The 20,478-nt window shown below is 62.4% G+C and overlaps 2 protein-coding genes across 4 annotated transcripts in view; one reads left to right on the plus strand and one right to left on the minus strand.

Moving 5' to 3' along the window:
* NUDT1 (nudix hydrolase 1) lies at nucleotides 42-8,426 on the plus strand. Its single transcript, NM_001244568.1, is given in 4 exon segments — nucleotides 42-87; nucleotides 1,396-1,561; nucleotides 7,821-7,966; nucleotides 8,170-8,426. Coding segments are annotated over 3 exon segments (471 nt in total). The 5' UTR covers nucleotides 42-87; nucleotides 1,396-1,409; the 3' UTR covers nucleotides 8,343-8,426.
* SNX8 (sorting nexin 8) overlaps nucleotides 8,754-20,478 on the minus strand; it is a 42,863-nt gene continuing 31,138 nt past the window's right edge. For all 3 annotated transcript variants that reach the window (XM_021085985.1, XM_021085986.1, XM_021085987.1), the window contains exons 5-11: nucleotides 19,737-19,817; nucleotides 18,439-18,599; nucleotides 17,701-17,833; nucleotides 14,399-14,467; nucleotides 13,522-13,671; nucleotides 13,132-13,281; nucleotides 8,754-10,995 (exon numbers count right to left, since the gene is read on the minus strand). In XM_021085985.1, the coding sequence (XP_020941644.1) occupies nucleotides 10,885-10,995; nucleotides 13,132-13,281; nucleotides 13,522-13,671; nucleotides 14,399-14,467; nucleotides 17,701-17,833; nucleotides 18,439-18,599; nucleotides 19,737-19,817 (855 nt within the window). In that variant the 3' untranslated portion in view covers nucleotides 8,754-10,884. The remainder of the gene's footprint in view (nucleotides 10,996-13,131; nucleotides 13,282-13,521; nucleotides 13,672-14,398; nucleotides 14,468-17,700; nucleotides 17,834-18,438; nucleotides 18,600-19,736; nucleotides 19,818-20,478) is intronic.

Below are 20,478 nucleotides of genomic sequence, written 5' to 3' on the forward strand. Positions count from 1 at the left end.
GCCCGAGGCCACGCCCCCGGAAGCGGCGCGCGCGTTCCGAAGGCGCGCGGAACTCGGGACGCTGTGAGCCCTGCGGCGCGAGAGCAGGTGAGCCGGGGGCGAGGCCGCAGGAGATGGGCTCGGGCCTGCGCGGAGCGCCCCGGGGGTGCGGCTAGAACCTGCGTTCCCCAGGGTCCCAGATGTGGGAGCGCGAGCCTGGCGCCGTCTCAATAGCGCCCCTTTGAACCCTGGTACCGGGCCTGGCCGGACGGCTGACACGCGGGGCCGCGCAGCCCTGCCCTTAGCTAGGCTCCCCCTCTGATTATCGTGCCAACGTCCGGTAGACCCAGTCTGGGTACTGGGTCTGGTGTTTGATTTGGGGTCAGAATTAGCCTCTCTGAGCTCCGCTTTCCTCAGCTGGTAAGAGAGAAGGCGAGTCTTAGCTCACGGCACTGTTGGGTCTATCACACGGGGTAACTCTTGGAAAGTATGTAATCCATACTCAGTAATGGACAGCTGACATTCCTGATATCCTCATCGTCCTTATCCACAGTAAACTTAGGAAGACAGGGCTTTGGATGGGAACGGGTTGGCGGCAGGACAAAGGACACAGCCCTGAAGGGAGGCTCAGAGACCCAGTTCTCCTGCCTGGCCTACCTCCACCACCAGGACCCAGCTCATCCCTAGGTCCCTTGTGTCAGACACTGTAACTTCCCGGGATCCTGCCTCTCGTCCAGTGGGCCCTAGCCTCGGATGGGATGGATCCACAGGGAACGTGGTCCTGGTTCTGCAGCATGTCTCCAGCAGTGAGCAGACGTCACCCTCAGAGTCTGCCTCTGGACCACGCACACCCATTCAAGCAGGGATGGGGGCCCTTGTGGTTCCAGTGCCCTCCCTGAGTGCCAGGTCCCGGAGTAGCAACAGTTGTGAGCAGAGAGTGAACACCTGTGCCGGAGGGCGCTAGCCAGGCCTCCCTGGGTGGACTCTCCACTGTCAGGATACATGCATTTCCTGCACATCCGGCAGTCTGTCCTTGCAGAGAGGCAGAACCCAGAACCCACTGGGCCAGAAGAAGGCCATGTGATGAAAAGGCCAAGCCCAAAAGCAGGGCACAAGAACCAGTGGATAGACTGCGTGGTTCCCCGGGTGCCAGGGTGGCCCCGGGGGCTGGACACAGGAGCAAGCACAGCCCTGTGCTAAGGAGTGGGGAAGCGAGGCTGTGGCCGTCCCCTGACTTGCTGTGTCAGTTCCAGGAGCGAAGGGCCTGGGCCTGACGCACTGGGTTCCCGGGGCCAGGCCCTTTCTACGCCAGAGGACCTGCCTGCCTTCCAGAGCACTTTTCCACCCAGCTGGGCCCTGGCCACCGGGCCCCATCCGCACCCACCTCCAGCTGACACAGTCCCCTGCCTTCCTCAGGACCCCAGGGCACCATGGGCGCCTCGAGGCTCTACACCTTGGTCCTGGTGCTGCAGCCTCAGCGAGTCCTCCTGGGCATGAAGAAACGAGGCTTCGGGGCCGGCCGCTGGAACGGCTTCGGGGGCAAAGTTCAAGAAGGAGAGACCATCGAGGACGCGGCCAAGAGGTGAGGGGAGGGGCAGGCCCGACCCCAGAGCCAGTCCGCGGAGCCATAGAGCCAGGCCCCTGATTGGTCCACTTAGAGCCAGGTGACCTGGAGCAGGTACTGAACCCTTGAGGCTCGGTTTCTTCATCTGCAAAGTGGGGATGATAACAGTACCTGCCCCTTTCATTAAGTGAGAAAATAAAGGCCCAGCCTCTGGTCCACGCGGAGCGCCCGCGGGCTGCCGCTGTGTGGTGGTGGCTTTCGGACGTATTTGGGCAGCTGTCTGCGGGCGGCTTACATGGAAAAGTCCCAGCTTCCTTCCTAACCAAGGGGCTGGCCGGAGACCCCGTTTGTTCAGGGCAGCTGGTGACGAGTGTGTCTGCGCCCTTTTGCGCCGTCTCAGTTCATCCTCGATGCGGCCACTTTCACATGGGGAAGAACTGAAGCCCAGAGAGACTGCGCTGTGTGCCTGCGGCCACTCCGCCCTCCAGACCTCAGCCTCTTTGCCTTCCTGCCCCCCCCCCCCCAGTCTAGTGTGGATAAATCCAACTGCCTGCGTCATCCCCCGTCATCCACCTGCCGCGGGTCCGGCCCCGCCCCTCCCGCCCGCAGGCCCCGCCCCTCCCGCCCGCAGGCCCCGCCCACGCGCTCGTCCTGGCTCCTTGGCCGCTGCTGCCCCCTCCCCTTCACCCCGCGGATTCCTTTCCTAAACTCCCACCTTTCTGATCCCACTGAACCACGCCCTCTGTCTGTTGTGAGGCCAAGAGGGAAGACTTTTTTTTAATGTTATGTTTGTACAGAAGGATAAAGCCCATGTAGGAAACTGCTCATCTCCAGGGAATTTCTAAGAAATGGGTCCATCATTTACGCAGGGTGTGTAGATCAAGAAGCGGGACTGGGAGTTCCTGTTGTGGTGCAGGGGAAATGAACCCAGCTAGGGACCGTGAGGTTGCGGGTTCGACCCCTGGCCTCACTCAGCAGGTTAAGGATCCGGCGTGGCTGTGGCTGTGATGTAGGCCGGCAGCTGTAGCTCCAATTGGACCCTTAGCCTGGAAACCTCCATATGCCGCAGGTATGGCCCTACAAGGACAAAAGACCAACAAAGAAATAAGCAGGACTGGAGAGTGGACGCTGCTCCCTGGCTTCTGTCGTGGATGATGGTTTGGCTTGTTCTGAAATACGGTGTAGAGGGAGCCGTGCAGGCTGTGCCCTTTCCCCTGGGCTTCTCAGCATCAATCTGCAGAGTGTTCCAGGCGGAGAGCACCTGCGGCTTGCCCACCACAGCCCAGCATTTGGGCTGCCTCTTGGTGGGAGCTGCAGCTATAGATGGTACTTGCTAGTCTTTCCTGGCGGATGCTCCCCTCCAAGGAGAATGAGAGATGTTGGGCCTTAGCAGAAATTGCCAAACAGGGACTTCCTGTTGTGGCGAAGCAGAAATGAACCCCACTAGTATCCATAAGGACGCAGGTTTGATCCCTGGCCTCGCTCAGTGGGTCGGGGATCTGGCGTTGCCATGAGCTGTGGTGTAGGTCGCAGACACAGCTCGGATCTGGCGTCGCTGTGGCTGTGGTGTAGACTGGCGGCTGCAGCTCTGAACGAGCCTGGGCATCTCCATGTGCCACAGGTGCAGCCCTTAAAAAAAAAACAGAAAAAGAAATTGCCATTTTCCCACAGTAGTTGTGCTCATTCAAATGCCTGCAGCGGTGGCTGAGCTCTGCCCCCTCCTAGACTTCGGCAGCACTTGGCACCATGTACCCTTTACCTTTTAGCCATTCCGGTGGGTGTGATGGCCCCTCGCTGAGGTTTCAATTTGTTTGCCTAGTGACCAGTGAGGTTGAGCAGCTGCTCAGTGTCTGTGGGCCCCTCAGCGGTCCTTTTCTACAAAGGGTCTGCCCAAGTCTTCTGCCCATTTTGTTAATTAGGCTGCCTTTTTCCTACCGATTTCAAGTTCTTTACACGTTTCACCATGTCCTTGCTGATTTTCTGCTTAAACACTCCATCTCCTTTTCCTGGAAGTTTCTATTAATTTCTGCCTGACATTTCGGTGCTCTTTGGGGGCTCACACACGTTGAGATCATGCGGGAGCACTGGTGTCACTGAAGCCCCTCTTATCTCTGATAACTTGCCTGCTCTGTGATCTGCTCTGTCGGAAGTTCATACAGCTACTCCTGCTTTCTTTTGATCGTTAGCCTGGTATATTTTAGTGGATGTTTTTAAATCTTTATGCTTTTAACTCTTATGTCTGAAGTGAATTTCTTACGGACAGCATACAGTTGGGTTCTGTTCTGATCCGCTCTGACAATGTGTTTTAATTAGAGAAAGTGATTATTCATATAGTTAACATCTGCCATAGTCTGTACCGTTTCTTTCCTTTTTTTGCTTTTCAGGGCCACACCTATGGCATATGGAGGTTCCCAGGCTAAGGGTCCAATCGGAGCTACAGCTTCCGGCCTCCACCACAGCCTCAACAACATCAGATCCGAGCCACACCCGCAACCTACAGCACAGCTCACAGCAACACCAGATCCTTAACTCACGGAGCGAGGCTAGGGATCGAACCCGAAACCTCATGGATCCTAGTCAGATTCATTTCCACTGCGTCACAGCAGGAACTCCAATCCCCACCGTTTTCTTTTTTGTTTTGCTTTTTAGGGCCGCACTCGAAGCATATAGAAGTTCCCGGGCTAGGAGTCGAATCAGAGCTACAGCCACTGCAGCGCAGGATCTGAGCTGTGTCTGCGACCTACTCCACAGCCCAAAGCAACACTGGATCCCCGACCCACTGAGTGAGGCCAGGGATCGAACCCACATCCTCGTGGATACCAGAGGATTTGTTTCAGCTGCGCCACAACAGGAACTCCTAACCCCCTACTGTTTTCAATTTGCTGTCCTGGTTTTTTGGTTTTTTGCTTTGTTTTGTTCTGGCTTTTTTTGCCTGCTTTCGTGTTCTCCTCTTTGGGGGTTTGAGTATTTTAAAACGTTTTTGGCGTATCAGTTGTACTTTTGCCATTTTTAGTACTTGCATTTACCGTCACTCTAGGTCCACTCGCAGTGAGACTGTGCTGTGTCTCCAGTAGCGCAGGTCCCTTATTTCAGGATGAGCCACATTCCTCCTCCCACCCCTCGGACCATTGCTGGCACTCTTCTCACTCTGCACACGTGCACACACGTACACACCTAAGGGCCATGCTCTCTCTCGGCACCTGCGAGTGCACAAGGGCATATACCTGGCCCCGCAGGCAGGGTCTCCCCTGCCCCCTGCCGGGAACACCCTCCCGAGGCCACGGGCAGTGGTTGCCACACTCGCTCACCCCCCAGACGACCTTCATTAAGGCAGGTCAGCCTGAGACGGAGGTCAGAAGCCCCGCGTCCAGGGCCCACACCGCCCGCCTGAGTCAGACCACTCTCCTGGGGACCGTGTGGCCCCACGCTGGCACCTAGGCCTGCAGGTCAGCACCACGCTGCTCGCCAGGACCCCACACCTCGCCCAGGGCTCCCAGGACAGAGCGTAGGATGGAGCCAAGTGGCAGGACACCCTCTGACAAGGGACTGCGGTGTCCCGTGGGCAAGGAGGCAGGACGGGTGGCTCATTCTCGTCCACCTTGGGCTTGGATCTGCCTTCAGCCCCAGAGCTGCCCCTTTGGCCCTGGGCCCCGGCTGCCCCGCTTCTGCTGTGGGAGGCCACGGCAGCCTCGGGGGTGTCTGGCGCACCTTCCCCACTGCAGTCTGGGCCCCCCGGGCGGGCCCCCCTCACTCACCTGCAGGCTCAGTGGCTGCGAGCAGTGGCTGTCCCTTCCTCTGTGCCTGACGCCCTGGGGGAGCCATCAGAGCACCAAGGACGATGCGTTCTCTTCTCGGGGGCGTGGGGGGCCTCACACTCGGGTTTGGGCTTTGGGTGTGTGGGGCTCACCCATCTCTGAGGACGCAGACGTGCTCCGGGAGCTCTGGAAGGCCCCCGGGAGGAACAACGGCGGAAGGGCCCCGCGTCACCTCCTGACTCCCACCGGCGCGCTTGGCTGCCGAGGTTTCGTTCCATGTGTTACCCTGCCGTCGGGGAACGGCCCAGGGATGCCTGAGGCACATGAGCACAACAGTGTCGACTCCGGCCCCCTGATCGTCCCCGCCTGTGAAACGGAGCCTCGGCTCTGCCACCGAGGAATTAGTGGTGTTTGTTTCATGCACTGCTGTGGACTCAGGGAAGATGAGCCAAACTTAGTCAAAACATGACATCAGGAAGTGAGGTTTTTAAAAACGAGATCCGCCAGCCGACTGCCGGAGCGGCGGGGAGGCCCCCCCGTGGGCCTGCATGACAACGTTTAACTGGGAGCCGTCTGCACACACGCCCCCGCCCAGTGAAAACACACTTTCTCCTTTTTTCAGTCGTGTCGGATCTTAATTAACCCCTCAGTGGATGCACTCCAGCTCCCAAAGCATCACTTGGGCTGCATCTGCACGGCAGCGGACGTCGCAGTTCCTCTGCAGGCCGCCCGCGAAGGGCAGCAGGGCCAAGCCCAGGAAGGCGCCGTGTAGTGAGACCGGCTCACCCAAGGCCTCTGCTTCGGGTGTGGTGTTTCCTGACCCCTGCGCAGGGGCACAGGAAGTCGTGATGCACTGTGCTCCCACGTAACGTGGAGATCAGAGCTTCAAAAAGTCTTTTTTAACCCACAACTCTGAATGGCCAAAGACAGAACTTCTTTTTTTTTTTTTTTTTTTGTCTTTTTGCCGTTTCCTGGGCCACTCCCGCGGCATATGGAGGTTCCCAGGCTAGGGGTCGAATCGGAGCTGCAGCTGCCGGCCTACACCAGAGCCACAGCAACGTGGGATACGAGCCGAGCCTGTGACCTACACCACAGGTCACGGCAACGCTGGATCGTTAACCCACTGAGCGAGGCCAGGGATCGAACCCGCAACCTCATGGTTCCTAGTCAGATTCATTAACCACTGCACCAGGACGGGAACTCCAGTCAGAGCATTTTTACAGCAGCAGCAACTAATTCAGGGCAGCAGGGAAGTGAGAAACTCTAAAGGAGACCCAGACGCTGAGCTTCACGGTTGCAGGGCTCATGGGTCCCCAGAGTCCCGGCCTCAGCTGACCTTCCAGCAAGTGCTTGCTGAGCGACTCGATGGAGAAGCGTCCTCAGAGCACTGAGCAGCCTGGGATGGGTGTGAGGAGGCCTGTCGGTGGGTTTTGTGATGAGCAAGGTGGGACTTTCATTCTGTGAAACAGAACAGGCAGGAAGCCGGTTGAATTCCTTGAGCTGTAGGTCACCCTGCAGTGTTGTGTGAGAAGCACAGGTACAAATACGCGTGTTGTGTCCACCGTTTTTATTTTTATTGATTGATTTTGTCTTTTTAGGGCTGCACCCTCAGCACATGGAGGTTCCCAGGCTAGGGGTCTAATCGGAGCTGTAGCCGCTGGCCTACCCCACAGCCACAGCAACGCGGGATCCGAGCCACATCTGCGAGCTACACCACAGCTCACGGCAACACTGGATCCTTAGCCCACTGAGCAAGGCCAGGGATTGAACCTGCCTCCTCATGGAGACCAGTTGGGTTCCTTGCTGCCACGCCATGATAGGAACTCCGTGTCCTCCGTTTTTAAAAAGTCTGCACAAAGGAGGAGGACTCACAGGGGCAGCTGCAGTGGCCCCCAGGGTTCTTGCTGGGTGAAGAGTCCCCGTGTGTCTGCTGGGTCGTCTGCGTGAATCAGTAACCCGGGGAGGTACCATTAAACAGGCCACGGCCTCTGAGTGCCCTGGGGCGTCCAGCTTCTCTTCTTGAATCGAGAATCGGCATCTGTGCGCTCAGGTGGGGACGTCGGCCCCAACCCCCTCCTCCAAGCGCGACGGAACAGGGGTCCTGGAGAGGGGACAGATCAACCCCCACGATCAGCTGTGGGTGAGGTGGTCAGGCCAGGCCGGGCCCCCCTTGGTGGAGCGGAAGTTCAGACAAGCCTGGGCTGGATGCCGAGCTTTCAGAGCCCAGGTCGGAGGAGGTGATACTTTGGAGAGGACTCCAGCTCGGGCCCAGGGCAGCACTGACACATGCGGCTGCCACAGGGAGAACAGGCACGGGTCAGGTGGGGGCTTCGGCTCCCCCCGCCCCGACATCCCGTGGGCGCAGCAGCCCCGTGGAGCACCCCCCGCAGCAGCCTCGGATCTCAGCCCCCGGCCGCACGTGCACAGCCCTGACCCTGTCCTCCCGGCACCACTCCTGGGGTTCTGGGTGGGCGGGTGCCGGCTTTTGCTGCTCCGTCCTCCTTCTGTCCCTGTGCCCCCAGGGAGCTGCAGGAAGAGAGCGGCCTGACGGTGGACGTGCTACACAAGGTGGGCCAGATCGTGTTCGAGTTCGCAGGTGACCCCGAGCTGATGGACGTGCACATCTTCCGCACAGACAGCGTCCAGGGGACGCCTGAGGAGAGCGACGGTGAGTCTCAGCCGGGGAAGAGCCGGCGCGGAAGCGGAGCCACCAGCCTGCTTCGGAGTGGGATGCAGTCACAAGGGTTGAACACCCCTTACGTCGAGGCAACGGCTCTGTTAATTCCTCACAAAAGCGCAGGGGGCCTCGGGGGCAGTTGAAAATCCGAGCGATTTAAAAATCTGGTGGCGCTCCCTTTTCACCCGCTACAGAAATGCGCCCCCAGTGGTTCCAGCTGGACCAGATCCCTTTCGGTGACATGTGGCCTGATGACCGTTACTGGTTCCCCCTCCTGCTTCAGAAGAAGAAGTTCCGTGGCTACTTCAAGTTCCAAGGCCACGACACCATCGTGGACCACACGCTCCGCGAGGTGGACGCGGTCTAGGGCAGAGCCGCGCGGGTCAGGGCCTCGGAGTGTCTGGCACAGGAGTGGACGCAAAGGAAAGACGCTTCCAGTGCCGTTTACCCGCCCGCCCGGCCTCAGCACCGCCAGACAGGTCGGGGAAGGGATGCAGGCCCAAAGCGTCAGGGGGCGGTTTTGCCCCACGTCTGGGCGTGGACCGCTGGTGCCCGAGGCCAGTGTGTCTGGGTCCAGGGGTGGGCTGGGGATGTGCCCTCCCCGCCCCCAAGGGGAAGGTGAGGCACAGGCAGGGCCAGGGCCTAAAACCCCAGTCCAAGCTGCCGTGGCCTAGTCCCCTCCCTTCCCGAGGACAGACCCGTCTCATGTGGGTTTCTGACCCCAGGTATCAAGGGGGCAGGGGTCACCCCCACAAAGAACTCACAACTTGACCCAACATTTATAAATATGTTTAATGATAGTTGTTCATGTAAGTCCACTGATAAAAATCTCGGAATGTCAATCATTTGTAAACAATTCCAGTTAATTGGGTGTGGTGGAAACTGATTCCTGCAGCCTCATAAAGTGCTTCATACACAAACCGACTCACACAAAGCAAGCGAAAGGCCTCAGATAGGGACCCGTCCCAACCTCAGCCAGCCAGAGCCGGTGGGTCACCAGTCGGCTGGACCCAGGCCGGGAAGACCTGACCTGAGGGCCACGCCGCGGGTCAGGCTAAGGCAGTGGCGAGGCGTGCTCAGCCGCCCCCCAGGACAGGAGAGCAGGGACTCGGGGACCTGCCGGGGCAGCACAGAGGACCGCCGTCAGGTGCCGCGATCAGATGTCCCTTCCTGGGGCGGTGGCCAGGCTGCAGCGCCATGGGGCCTCCAGGGCCCTGGAGACACGGAATAGGAAACACCAGCAGCCCAGGTTCAAGGCGGAGGAAGAGCTTTGCAGAAAAGGTGCCTCTGCGTCCCCAGCGGACAGGCACGGGGGACACAGCCTTCTTACATCTCTCCCAGCAAGCGCTAAAGCCAAGGACAGGCTCGTTCCCGTGCAGGGAGCTGCTACCAGGTGCAAGTCCCACCCCTGTGGGGAGGGGCTGCCTTAACCTGCCCTGGGCTGCCCACATGTGGCAGGGCTGGGATGGGACATCCCACCCTCTGCTGCCCTGTGGCCTGTGTCCCTCAGACAGACCCCCAGGGTGCAGCAGAGACCCTGCAGTCATGCTTTACAGCTCAAGTGAGCACAGTGCCCAGAAGGACCTTGCCCACGGGGCAACACAGGGCCACTGAGAGTGGTTGGGAACCGTCTCTACAGGAGATCAAAAGCAGAAACCGCCCACAGAGGGACAGGCGCTCCCCACGGCCACTGCTCTGGGGGCCCCGCCCGCCCCACCCAGCCGGGCGCAGGAAGGCACATGGCGGCTGTGGCGGGGGCTCAGGCTGGGGTGCAGCCGGCCTCCCTGCACCGTGGCTGCTCCACCAGCATGAGCAGAAGCCACGTGTGGGATGGGCCCGGCCCCGGTTCTTGCTGGACCTCAAGGACACACACTTTCCCCTGGGCTATGACATGTTAGTGCATCGGGGAAGCCACCTGTCACCCAGAGCCTCCGGGCCCTGCACGTAGCGTGTGGACATCACTAGGAGAGCAAGCCCCCGGGCAGCGCCTATTCCCGGAGGGCAAGACTCCTCCAACCCCCCCGAGCTGAGGCCCAGGCGGGGCAAGGGGGCGGCAAGTGTGGGCACGAGGCTGGAAGGCGGGCTCTGGTGGCCAAAATACGTGAGGTCAGTTTCAAAGACGGTTAACAGAGCAACCCAGACCCCCTCTGGAGCCGGGCCCCGGCGGCCGCTGGGCTCACGGTGTGGCCTCCACAGGGCCGGGGAGCCATGCTGGGGACAGGCGAGCCGCTTCCTGAAGCACCAGCTCAAGAACCTCCAGGTACCCCGGCCCCACCTCCGTCCTCCAGACCAGGCACCAGGCAGGCAACGGAAGTGGCAGCGGCAGTGGCAGTGGGGTGGAGTGTGGGTGTGTGCACAGGAGTGAGCATGGCGGGAGGGGGGAACAAGGACACTGCCCCAGACCCAAGACCAGGGCCCCAGAGCACTGGCCAGAGCTTGTGCCCAGTCACCCTCGGGCCTCCGCCTTCCCCAAGCTCTGTGGGCTGAGGCTAACACAGCCACCTCCTGGCGCGATGGCACCGTGCCGGCCGTGGGGACAGCCCTGCCCCCGTGGGCTTTCACCCTCTCCCCGCTGAGCGATCGCTGGCCCGCACACGCCCCCAGGCACCATCTTCTGCGCGAGGACCGTCCTGGCCGCCCGGCGCCGGGAATCGGGAGGAAAGCTCTCCAGCTCCCCCCACGTCTCGGCACCGACGGGCAGAGGGTCGCCCTGCTCCCCACAGGGGTGAGGGGGCCTCGGCCACACAGGCCCCGGGCGTCGGCTCTTCCACGGGCGGGCGGGGGGGGCTCCGGCTGGCCAGGCCCCGGGGACAGGGACAGCCGCCATCTGAAGGGAAGCACACAGGGACACACTGTTGGGAAAGAGGTTTTAGTGGGGGCGCCGGAGCTGTGGCCGCGTCCTCCTGGCACTAGTGAGGAGATGGGCCGTCCCGCGGGGACCTCGGTGGGGTCGGGGCACCGTGTGGTCCAGCGAAGAGGCAGTGGAGCTTGGGCTGCAGGTCGTTCCACACCTTACTCATCTGGAGGGGGAGACGGGGCAGCAGGTGAGAGGGCACCGCGCCCATGCCCCAGCACTGCCAGCGACAGGCGGACGCCCTGCAGCAGCGGTGCCTCCCTGCGCGGCCAGATGGAGGGGGCTGGCCTCCTGCCCCGCACCACGGACGAGCCTGGGCCGGGGACCCAGAACCCGGGGTCCCGTGTCCAGTCCCTCCCTGCCGCTCGTGGCAGAGGGGCACAGGCCTGCTGGGTGAGGCAGTCGAAGGACTGGCAGCCTTGGGCCCCTGCCTCTGGGCTGCTGCAGCCCACACAGCGCCCCCCAGAGGAACAGAATCCAGCCAAACAGGAGTAGGGCGGCAGCCGCCAGGGCTCCCTGGGTACCGCGGCATCCAGGAGGGGGTCCTGCCAGCGAGGCAGGGGTCCGAGACCGGATCTCAGGACAGACCAGCTCGGAAGACGACAGGAAGCAGTGCCGCCCTGGGAACGCAGTCTGGTCCCCGCATCCCGGGACTGGGGACCGGCGCGTCGCCTTGGCGGGGAAATCCGCCTGTGCTTGTCACCATCCCTCCCAGTGTCCCCGCCCCGGCCACCCTCCTGATGCCCTGGCTGCACCCGGTTCCCAAACTGGGCCCGAGGGCACCCCAGAGAACTCCAGGGGCACCGGGGACTACGAGAAACCTCCGAGGGAGGCTCAGAATGGTCGCATCTGCACGGACCGCGGCTGAGCAGCTGTCCAGGATAAGCACCTCCTAAAGAGACCTGCTAGGACGCCTCCTCCGCCCGGGGCTGCTGGGCAGTGTCCTGAGGCCCCAGGAGCTCGAGAAAGTGGAGAGGCTTCCGTCTCACTCACCCCGACCCCCGGCTATCCCACTACAAGCAGGTTCCCGAGCCCTGGCCCAGCGGCTCAGTCTGACGTCCTCTCGCTGAGGAAACCCACCAGGTGACGCCACAGCTGGTTCTGGACCAGCCGCCTCCCGACTGGGTTCCCAGCCCCCGCCCTCCCTCTGCGCCCGCACGCCGGGCCACATCCACGGTCTTGCCGAGCTACAGCGCCGCGGTCACTCCACGTGCTGCTCACCTAAAGCCCCCTGACCCTCCAGGCCAGGCCGCTGTGCCACCGCCGTGCCCAGGCTCCACACAGGCCTCTGTCCCCCTCTGGCGGGCCGCCCTCGCGGTCTCCCACTGGCCAGTATGGCCCATGGTGCCAGCAGTGTGCCCAGCACAGCCACAGCCTGGCCCAGAGTGACGCCTGCACAGCCCTTTACCACTGAATGCCCATTCAATCTCAGAAGGCAGGGAAGGTGGCATTTTCTGCCATGTTTCAGGCAGGGAAGCCAGCCGCAAAGGCTAAACCAGCCCGCCAAGGCTGCCGGCGCTCAACTGTGGCAGAGGCGGAATGCGGGACCGCTGGGCTTGCGGTGGAGACGGTCTGAGCCCGGGCTGCCGCCACCCCCCACCTAGCAAGGGCCCCCAGCAGACACATCCTTGGCAGGAGGTTTGGAAAGTCTGAGCCTGAGCCGCCACCCCACGTATCAAGGAGCTGGATGTGGCCCCGGCAGACGCATCCTTTGCAGGAGGTACCCGTGCCCCCGGGTGCCAAGAAGGAGCCGGGAGAGAGGACGTCAGGGCGCGGAGAGTGGGGGACGGAGAGGCCCAGCGCAGAGCCAGGCAGGGGTCGTCCCCTCGGTGCCCCTTCAGACACACGGCTCCCAGGTCGTGTCGGGGAGTGAGCGGAGCCCCGTGGCTACAAGGGTTCAGGCCAGGCGGTCACCGCAGTCTGCAGGGGCTCAGCGGCCCCTCGGGAGGAAGCTGACGGCGTCTTCAGGAAAACATACCTTCGGGGTGCCCCTGCCTCCTGCCATCGACACCCCACGTCTCTGCACTCTGGCCCGGGGGTCTACGTGCTTTGCCTCGACCTCTGAGCTCCTCCAGAAGCCAGGGCACCCCTCCTCCCGGGCCTGCTCTGCTCTCCCGCGCACAGCCCTCCCCCAGGAACCAGGGCGACGCCACCTTCATCATCGGCTCCCGGGACACGAGATCCGGCGAGAACCGTGCTGAGTCCCGCGCGCCCCCCGCCCCGTCTCCCACAAGACGCCTCAGAGCTGCAGGAAGGCTGCGGGAGGGAAGCTGGCCCGGACCAGCGGGCCTGGGGCACCCACCTCCTTGTGGCCTTGGATCTGGGAGTTGACGAAGGCGCCGAGGATGTGGGAGGTGAGCGGCAGGTAGACGTGGACCAGCTGCGTCTCCTGGTGCAGGCAGTACAGGGAGAAGTAGTTTCGGAGCTCCATCGTCTGGATCACGTTCTCCTGCTGCGGACGGAGCAGCCCCCACCCCTGGCTCAGCGGGCAGGGCGCAGGAAGGGCTCCCGGGCGCTGCCCCGCCGTCATCCCACACAACGCTGACCCAGCCCCGTCACCCGGCGCAGTGACTGCGGCCTTCTGGGAGCTCAGGGGCCCAACCACAGCCCACCCGGGAGGTCGGCCGGGTCCGGCCAGTGGGCGTCCCCCGCCCGGCCACCACCCGGAGGAGACGCAGGCCGCCCGGCCCACCTCCACGATGCGGGACTCCAGCTGCTCCACGGACTCGGGCTCGCGGTTCTGCACGGCCGCGCTCATCATCTGCCTCTTCATCAGGCTGTACTTGTGCAGCGCCCGCTGGTGCTTGTGCAGGACGCCCTTCTCGTGCCGCTCGCACAGGTCCTGCGGGAGGCGGCGGAAGGACGCGCGTCGGGTCACGGTGCAGCGCAGCACCGCCAGGGGCCCACGGAGCGCGCCTCGTTTGCGGGGAAAACACAGCGCAGGGCACTGGGACGGCTCTGGACCGCGGATCGGAGACCTCGGACCACCCGGACCACTTTCCAGAAAACCAGCGTCCCCCGTGACAAGAGCGGCCCCAAAAGGAAGACACGGGGATTTCCCGGGGGCCCTACAGGAACACCCACCGACCCTCGTTCGGGGACAGTGGCCACAGAAGCACTGCAATCTTAGAAGCCACTCGGCAGAAGACTCCCTCCTAGAACTTTCCCCACCAGCCCTGGGCCAGCTCTAAGCTCAACCCAAAGGACTCGCCAGCCTCACAGGCGACCCTCCGTCACTGATGATCAGAGAGCTGCCCTGCCCTGAGCTGAGGTCCGACTTCCTGGAACCTCCGCCCAGGAAGAGGCGGCCTCGTGCCCGCTGCCAGCTCCTCACGGGTTTGCAGACAGTGACAACCACACACAGCCGCACGCCCTCCACTCTCATCGGAAGCCAGCGGCCCGCTCGCCTGCTGGAGCCAAGCCCACAGCACCCGGCAGGGCCCGCCCAGGGGAGCCCGGAGAAGCCCCCTCCTCCCACCCGCAGCTCTGGCTTCAGTCTCCTTCTGCCCCTGGGGTGACACCCTTGAAAGGCCCGGGGACCCTCCTCTGCCCTGACCGACGACACTCACTTTGTAGGACTGGAGCAAATCCAGGAAGAGGCTCAGCTTCTCCACCACGTCGTTCTCCTCCTGTTTGCCCTGAAAAAGACGGGGCGGGTGAGCCCACCCCGACCACACAGGACCCAGAGCCCTGCCCAAGGACACACGCCCACCCCAGGCCCAGGGACCCTCCGGCCAGCTCTGCAGGGATCCCGTCCACACGACAGAGAGCCCGCCGAGGCCTTGGAACCCAGCAGGGGGACGAGAACGAGGGTCTGGTGCCTAAGGCCCTGTGCCCACGGGGTTCAGCACGGCGTCCTCCTCGCCCCGACACTGCCCGCCCCACCGCCGCCCCCAGCCAACCTGCAGGCCCCACGGACAACGGAGCTGCCCGGGAGCTGTGGGCTGCGGTACGGCGGGGACACAACCAGGGGAATGGTCTGGGCGTGAGCAAAGGGAAGGGCACAGGGCCTGGAGGAGGGCGGGGGGAGCCCGCAGCTGCCGGGCTGGGGCTGAGACTCGGCTGAGCCGCGTGAGCAGTCGTGTTGGCCCTCAGCTGACGCAGGAGACACAGGCGGGAGGGGGCGGCGGGCCACGCGGGTGCTCCCTCCTGGGCCCCGCGCCCCTCTGCACACGGGTCGCAGTGCAATGCCACAGAGGGCCCTGTGCGTGGAATGGGGGTCCCTGGTCACAATACGGGTGAAGCGTGGCTTGCAGTCGCCCACCACAACTGCCAGGTGTGCTCTAGTGGAGGCGGCTCAGGGCTGCGCAAACGGACGAGCCACGCGCACGCAGCTGATGGTACCGACGCTCAGAGCCGCTCCTGCAGGAGGAGCCCGGGGCCCGGCCACTCTGGGCTCAGAGTCTGAGCTCTGGTTAATGGGGAAAAGCAGCAGGAGGGCAAAGCCGGTCTCTCCTCCTGCTCCAGGAACAGCAATCTCCGGCCTCCACACCCTCCCTCGGTCACCACGGCAACAACTGAAGCTGTGGTGGTTTCCAGGGACCCACCCCCATACTACCTCTGGGGGCTTAAGTACCCTCAGCCACAGTGGGCATCAGGTGCCTCTTCCGGTGCGTTGAGCGCCTCTCCCAGGTATGGCTGGGCACCTGCCCCGAGGGCTTGCTGAGCACCTCTGCCAAGCACAGCACCAGCTCCCGGGGAGCCCAAGCCCCTTCTTGTAGCCCTAGAGGCCCAGCCATGGCAGAGGGACAGCCCGACCCATAGACCACCCTGATTCCTGGGACGGGAGGGCACAGGCAGCAGAAATGAACTCAAGTCCAAGTTCGATGCAGATCCTAGCACACTGGGGCCAAGGGCTGCCACCCAAGCTCTGGCACCAACTTGGGGACCCTGGGGCACTTGGGCTACTGAGCTCAGAGGTTCCCAGCATTCAATCCCAAACCCCCGCCAAGATTCCAGCTGATAACGTGGCAGGAAAATAACAGGCACACTGCAGGTTCTAGAAGCTCAGAAAGGAAAACTCCAGCTGGCCACTGCTGCCAGCCCTCCGGACGCAGGGGGACGCAGGAGAATGGAGCGTCCTCCCCCGGTGTGCGGCAGCGGGACTCCTGCTCATGTCACTTGCCACCAAGTCCCGTTTCTGGTCCGATGCTGTGCCAGACCCTGAGCCACCAGCACGTGCGCCTTTACAGAAAGCACTCGTTCTATCACCAGGGAGAACCCAGCCCCTCCGGGAGGCTCGCCGTCTCACCGCCTGGCCGGGCTTTCATCACCCAGCTCTCCTAACAGGACCAGGGGGAAGAGAACCAGGACCCGAAAAACAAAATTCAAACCAGCCCTCAGCTGTCTGCACTCGTCAGCAAGCGTGAGAGGGAGTCCTGGCTCTGGCAGGTGCAGTCCTCCCGGTCGGCCCTCCGACCCGGTTTCCTGTTCTACCTACACTCACCTCACCTCGCAAAGGCCGCCGAGGACCACGAAGAGGATGCAGGAGGAGGCACCTCTCAGCCGTGACCTGCAGAGCAGCCTGGGTGGGGAAGGAGAGGCCCTCGGAGGGGGCTGACTTGCACACAGCCGAGGCCTGACGCCCGGCCCCCTGGAGGCGGGGCAGCATCCAAAGGCGAATCAGAAAAGACGACGGCAAGGCCCAGGGCGGGTCCCAGCCTGCTCCGGGTGCCCTTCCCAGGAGGGTTTCCTGCCCAGGAGGGCGCTGGAGTGTTTCACAGACTGAGCTCTGGCCGAAGGCTCAAGATCACACGGGAAGGTGTTGGTGACCTACTGCAGCGCCCTCGTTTCTAATCACGGAGGAAAGGCCCCAGGGACCACAGCGGCCGAGCCAGGAGCCAGCACGAGGCGCGGCGCGGCGCAGGCTGCCTGAGCCCGCCAACCCCCACCCAGCCAGGCCTCGGACCCCCACATCCTGGGTCCCCGCTGCAGAACGCGGGCCCCTCTCAGACCTGGAGACGGGCTGGGCCCCGCGCCAACTCCGGGCAGACACCGCCCCACGCTCCGTTTCTGGAGAGAACATACGGCCCCAGGGGCCACAGGGGAAGAAAGCCCAGGACTTTCCACACCAGGAAGGCGGGCGGATCGCCTTTCCAGCGTGCAGAGCCGTCCTGGTACCTGAGCGCCCCACCTGGAGCCTGAAAAGCCCCGGATGCCAGAGGGGATGTGCCCGGTCACTGAGCTTGGGACTCGCTCCCGAGGAGCAGTCTCTGCCGCGCAGCCAGGCTCCGTGTGGCGGCGGCTGAGCTCAGTGAGGGCCGCCGGCAGCAGCCTGAAAGCCGTCTCCCCAAGGACGGGGAAGCACTCTTGCCCTCAGAACTATGTAACAGGTGTACAGCATAGAAGCACCCAGGAGAACCTTCCCGTCTGACGGTAAACACTGCATCTGCAAATTATTACAAGATTCTTTGCAGACTTCTAGAAGTAACACCTGCCCCAGAGCAGAAGCACTTCCTGAGGTGAAGTGGGCATCTGGGGTGAGAGATGAGGGCGCCCCGGGTGCTAGGAGCTTGGCCATCTGATGAGTTATCAAGCGGCCAAACACTAAGTGACAGGACAGCAAAATGCGAACCATGTGGTCCAGCCAGATGTACCTGGAATCTAAGACGACATCTGCAAGGACAGACCAGGTCTCCCGACCTCAGCAAAGTCCATCTGGACAGACCAGAAGCCCCCTGTCCTCGTCACCGGCGAGGCTCTTACGAGAAGCCACCCAAGACAGATGGGGACGTGCAATTCCAAGCCGAGGGCAGCTGTCCCCTCACTCAAGAAGCAGGACGCGGACGTCCACCCAGGAAGGAGACGCTCCCGCACCGTCACGGCAGAGAATGTTCCTGGACCAGGTGCCTCTGGGAACAGCTGCACTCACCTGCTGTGCAGCCTTGTCAGCGAGCAGTGCAAATTCGACAGACAGGCCTTTCAGCGCCTGCTTGAGGGACCCCCACGTGCTGCTGTTCAGAGCGGCCCAGGAGGGGAGCGGGGTCGTGTCAGACCCTAAAGCACTGAGGAAAAAGGAAAGACAGAGGAGATGAGACACTCAGGCCTGGAAGCCGGCAGGCAGCCCACCTGACACCCCCTCTGCCCAACACCACGGCACCCCCCGGGCACCCTGGACGGCCCTAACCTAGACCCTGCCTCGAAGAGCAGGGACCCGGGACTCTGATGGCGAGGTGGGGTCTCACCCCACCAAGGCCTGGAACCGACCCGTCAATGAGACCCTGGGGGGCGTGTGCACAGCGGGCTTGAGATGCAGAGCTCTGGGGGCAGCTGCAGAGGGCAGCGTCCTGGATGGAGGCCCGGCCTCTGCCCCCGGAGCGGAGGAAGCATGACCGGCCCGAAATGCCCTCTCCCAGATCAGGCGGCCCTTTTCCCGGGTCCGATCCTGACACGGGGAGAAAGCCCTGCTTTCATGGACCACGCTGCTCTGCCTACAGCCCGCACCCTCTTCCTTCCAAATGCCACCTCCACCTCCCGGCCCCTCCTTCCTCCCCCCTTCCCCGGAGTGGAACAGGCCGGAATGAGGGTCATTCCTGCTCCAAGCCCGCCCCCGAAGCCTGAAGACCCCTCCCCAGGGAACTGGCGGTCGGAGCCCAACAGGGTCACCTGCCTGAGCTCCTTCCCGAACACGAGCAGGTCGGCAGCATTGTCGATGGCCCGTGACACCATGCGCTCGGCCCGATCGCGAAGCTTGTAAAAGCTGTTGTAGATGTTTCGAATCAGCTCCCGGCTGACGGCGAACTGCGTCTGGATGTCGGCTGGGAGGAAGTCCTGACGGGAGGCGGGGAGGCGGGGACTCAGCAGACGCGCACGCCTCCCAGAAAACCAGCGACAGCAGAGGAAGCGACCCCACAGACCCAGCAGCAGACGAGCCCAGCCCAGCCCACGAGCACATCTGCCTCCGGCGCCCACCCTGGGCCGCCCTTCGCGTCCCGGCACCCCATGCACACCTCCAAGTGCCGTCGTCAAGCTCAAGACCAGGAACGTGCTGTGCCGACTCAGCACGGGGACCCGGCAACCCGGGGACCCGGGGACAGGCCTCGGTGCGCCTCCCTCAGGCCTGCCAAGGACGTGCCCCAGCCTGAATGTTAACTACCTGTTCGTGCTGACAGCCACTAACTACCCACGGCTCAGGGGGGAGAATGAAGGGAAAACTCGTCTAAGAGGAATAACCCCAAAAAGCTGCCAAAGAGCTCTAGAGCTCCTTCATCCCTTTGAGAAAAAGACCAGATTAACTAAATTTAAAAATAAACCAGGAGTTCTGGTTGTGCTTCGGCAGAAACGGATCTGATTAGCATCCACGAGGGCGCCGGGTCCATCCCTGGCCTCACTCAATGGGTTAAGGATCTGGCGTTGCCATGAGCTGTGGTGTCGGTTGCAGGCACGGCTCAGCTCTGGCATTGCTGTGGCTGTGGTGTAGGCCAGCGGCTGCAGCTCCGATCCAACCCCTAGCCTGGGAACCTCCATATGACGCGGGTGCGGCCCTAAAAAGCAAAAGAATAAAGAAATAAATAAAAATAAACCAATGCAACAAGCAATGCCCTGACATCCAGAAAGCTGACGACCCAGCATACAACCCTCTGCATCACAGAACAGCTCTCGGGACGTGGCCCAAGGGCCTGCTGGGACCTCGGTCAGAGAGAGCTCGGCCACACCCAGGCCCTGCTGCTCAGACATTCAGGACCTTGGCGAGTGGCAGCCTCTCTCCACCTGCCTCGTCGTCTATAAAACGGGCATCACACCCACTGTGACTTAGAGCAGCTGAAACACGGGTTAAATGACAAAAACAGGCAGGGCATCTTAGCACCATCGCTGGCACGCGGCAGCGGTGAGATAAGTAACACAAAGGGTTAACAGCACCCCTGGTCTGGTTAAGATGGGAAGAGATACTCAACAGGGGACAAGTACCTTGGCCCGAGCAGCCAGCTTGCAATTCATGAATTCATCTCCCACACACTGAGCGGATTCCTTTAACTTGTTCTGCACATCCTGCAAAAAGGAGAAACACTTGACGCTCGACCGGCCACAGAAACATCGGCGTAAGACCCACCAAGAAAGCCGGACACCGTCCTCCCCGAGAGAAGAGCCTCTGTGTGCTGGCCTTTAACCTAAGTACCCCGTAACCTCCGCCCGTCTCCTGTTCCATTTTTCCCAACGGCCTTAAGCTCTGGGGTGGCCGATCCGGTGACAGCGCTGCACACTCCAGCTCTGGAGCGGAGACCTCACTGCAGACAGTGACTCAGACCAGAGACATGAGCACTCGACAGACGTCGGATCCATCAGACCCCGGGGGTCCCGTGTGGCGCACAGACACGGACACTGAGGCCTCTTCCTTCTGCAATCTGACCTACAGACCAGGGCCCCAGAGCCCCAGGAGAGCTGGCTGACAGAAAAAGCGGCACTCGGGGTCCTGAGCCCGACTCCAAGCCCTGCCCTCTGAAGGGAGGCTCCTTGGCAAAGCCAAGCCCTAAGATGAGCCCCCACAAAGAGCCACAGAAAATACAGGCAGAGACCCTGACATGCACCTGCATGTGGTCAAGGAACTGCAGCACCTCGGAGATGCCCTCGAGAGCATCTGTCCCAATTCTCGCATTCTAGCAAAGAAGCAAAGGGAGCCAGCGAGGTCCTGGGGGCACCCCTCTGGGCAAGG

Source organism: Sus scrofa, chromosome 3 (assembly GCF_000003025.6).
Source record: "Sus scrofa isolate TJ Tabasco breed Duroc chromosome 3, Sscrofa11.1, whole genome shotgun sequence".
Classification (NCBI taxonomy): domain Eukaryota; kingdom Metazoa; phylum Chordata; class Mammalia; order Artiodactyla; family Suidae; genus Sus; species Sus scrofa.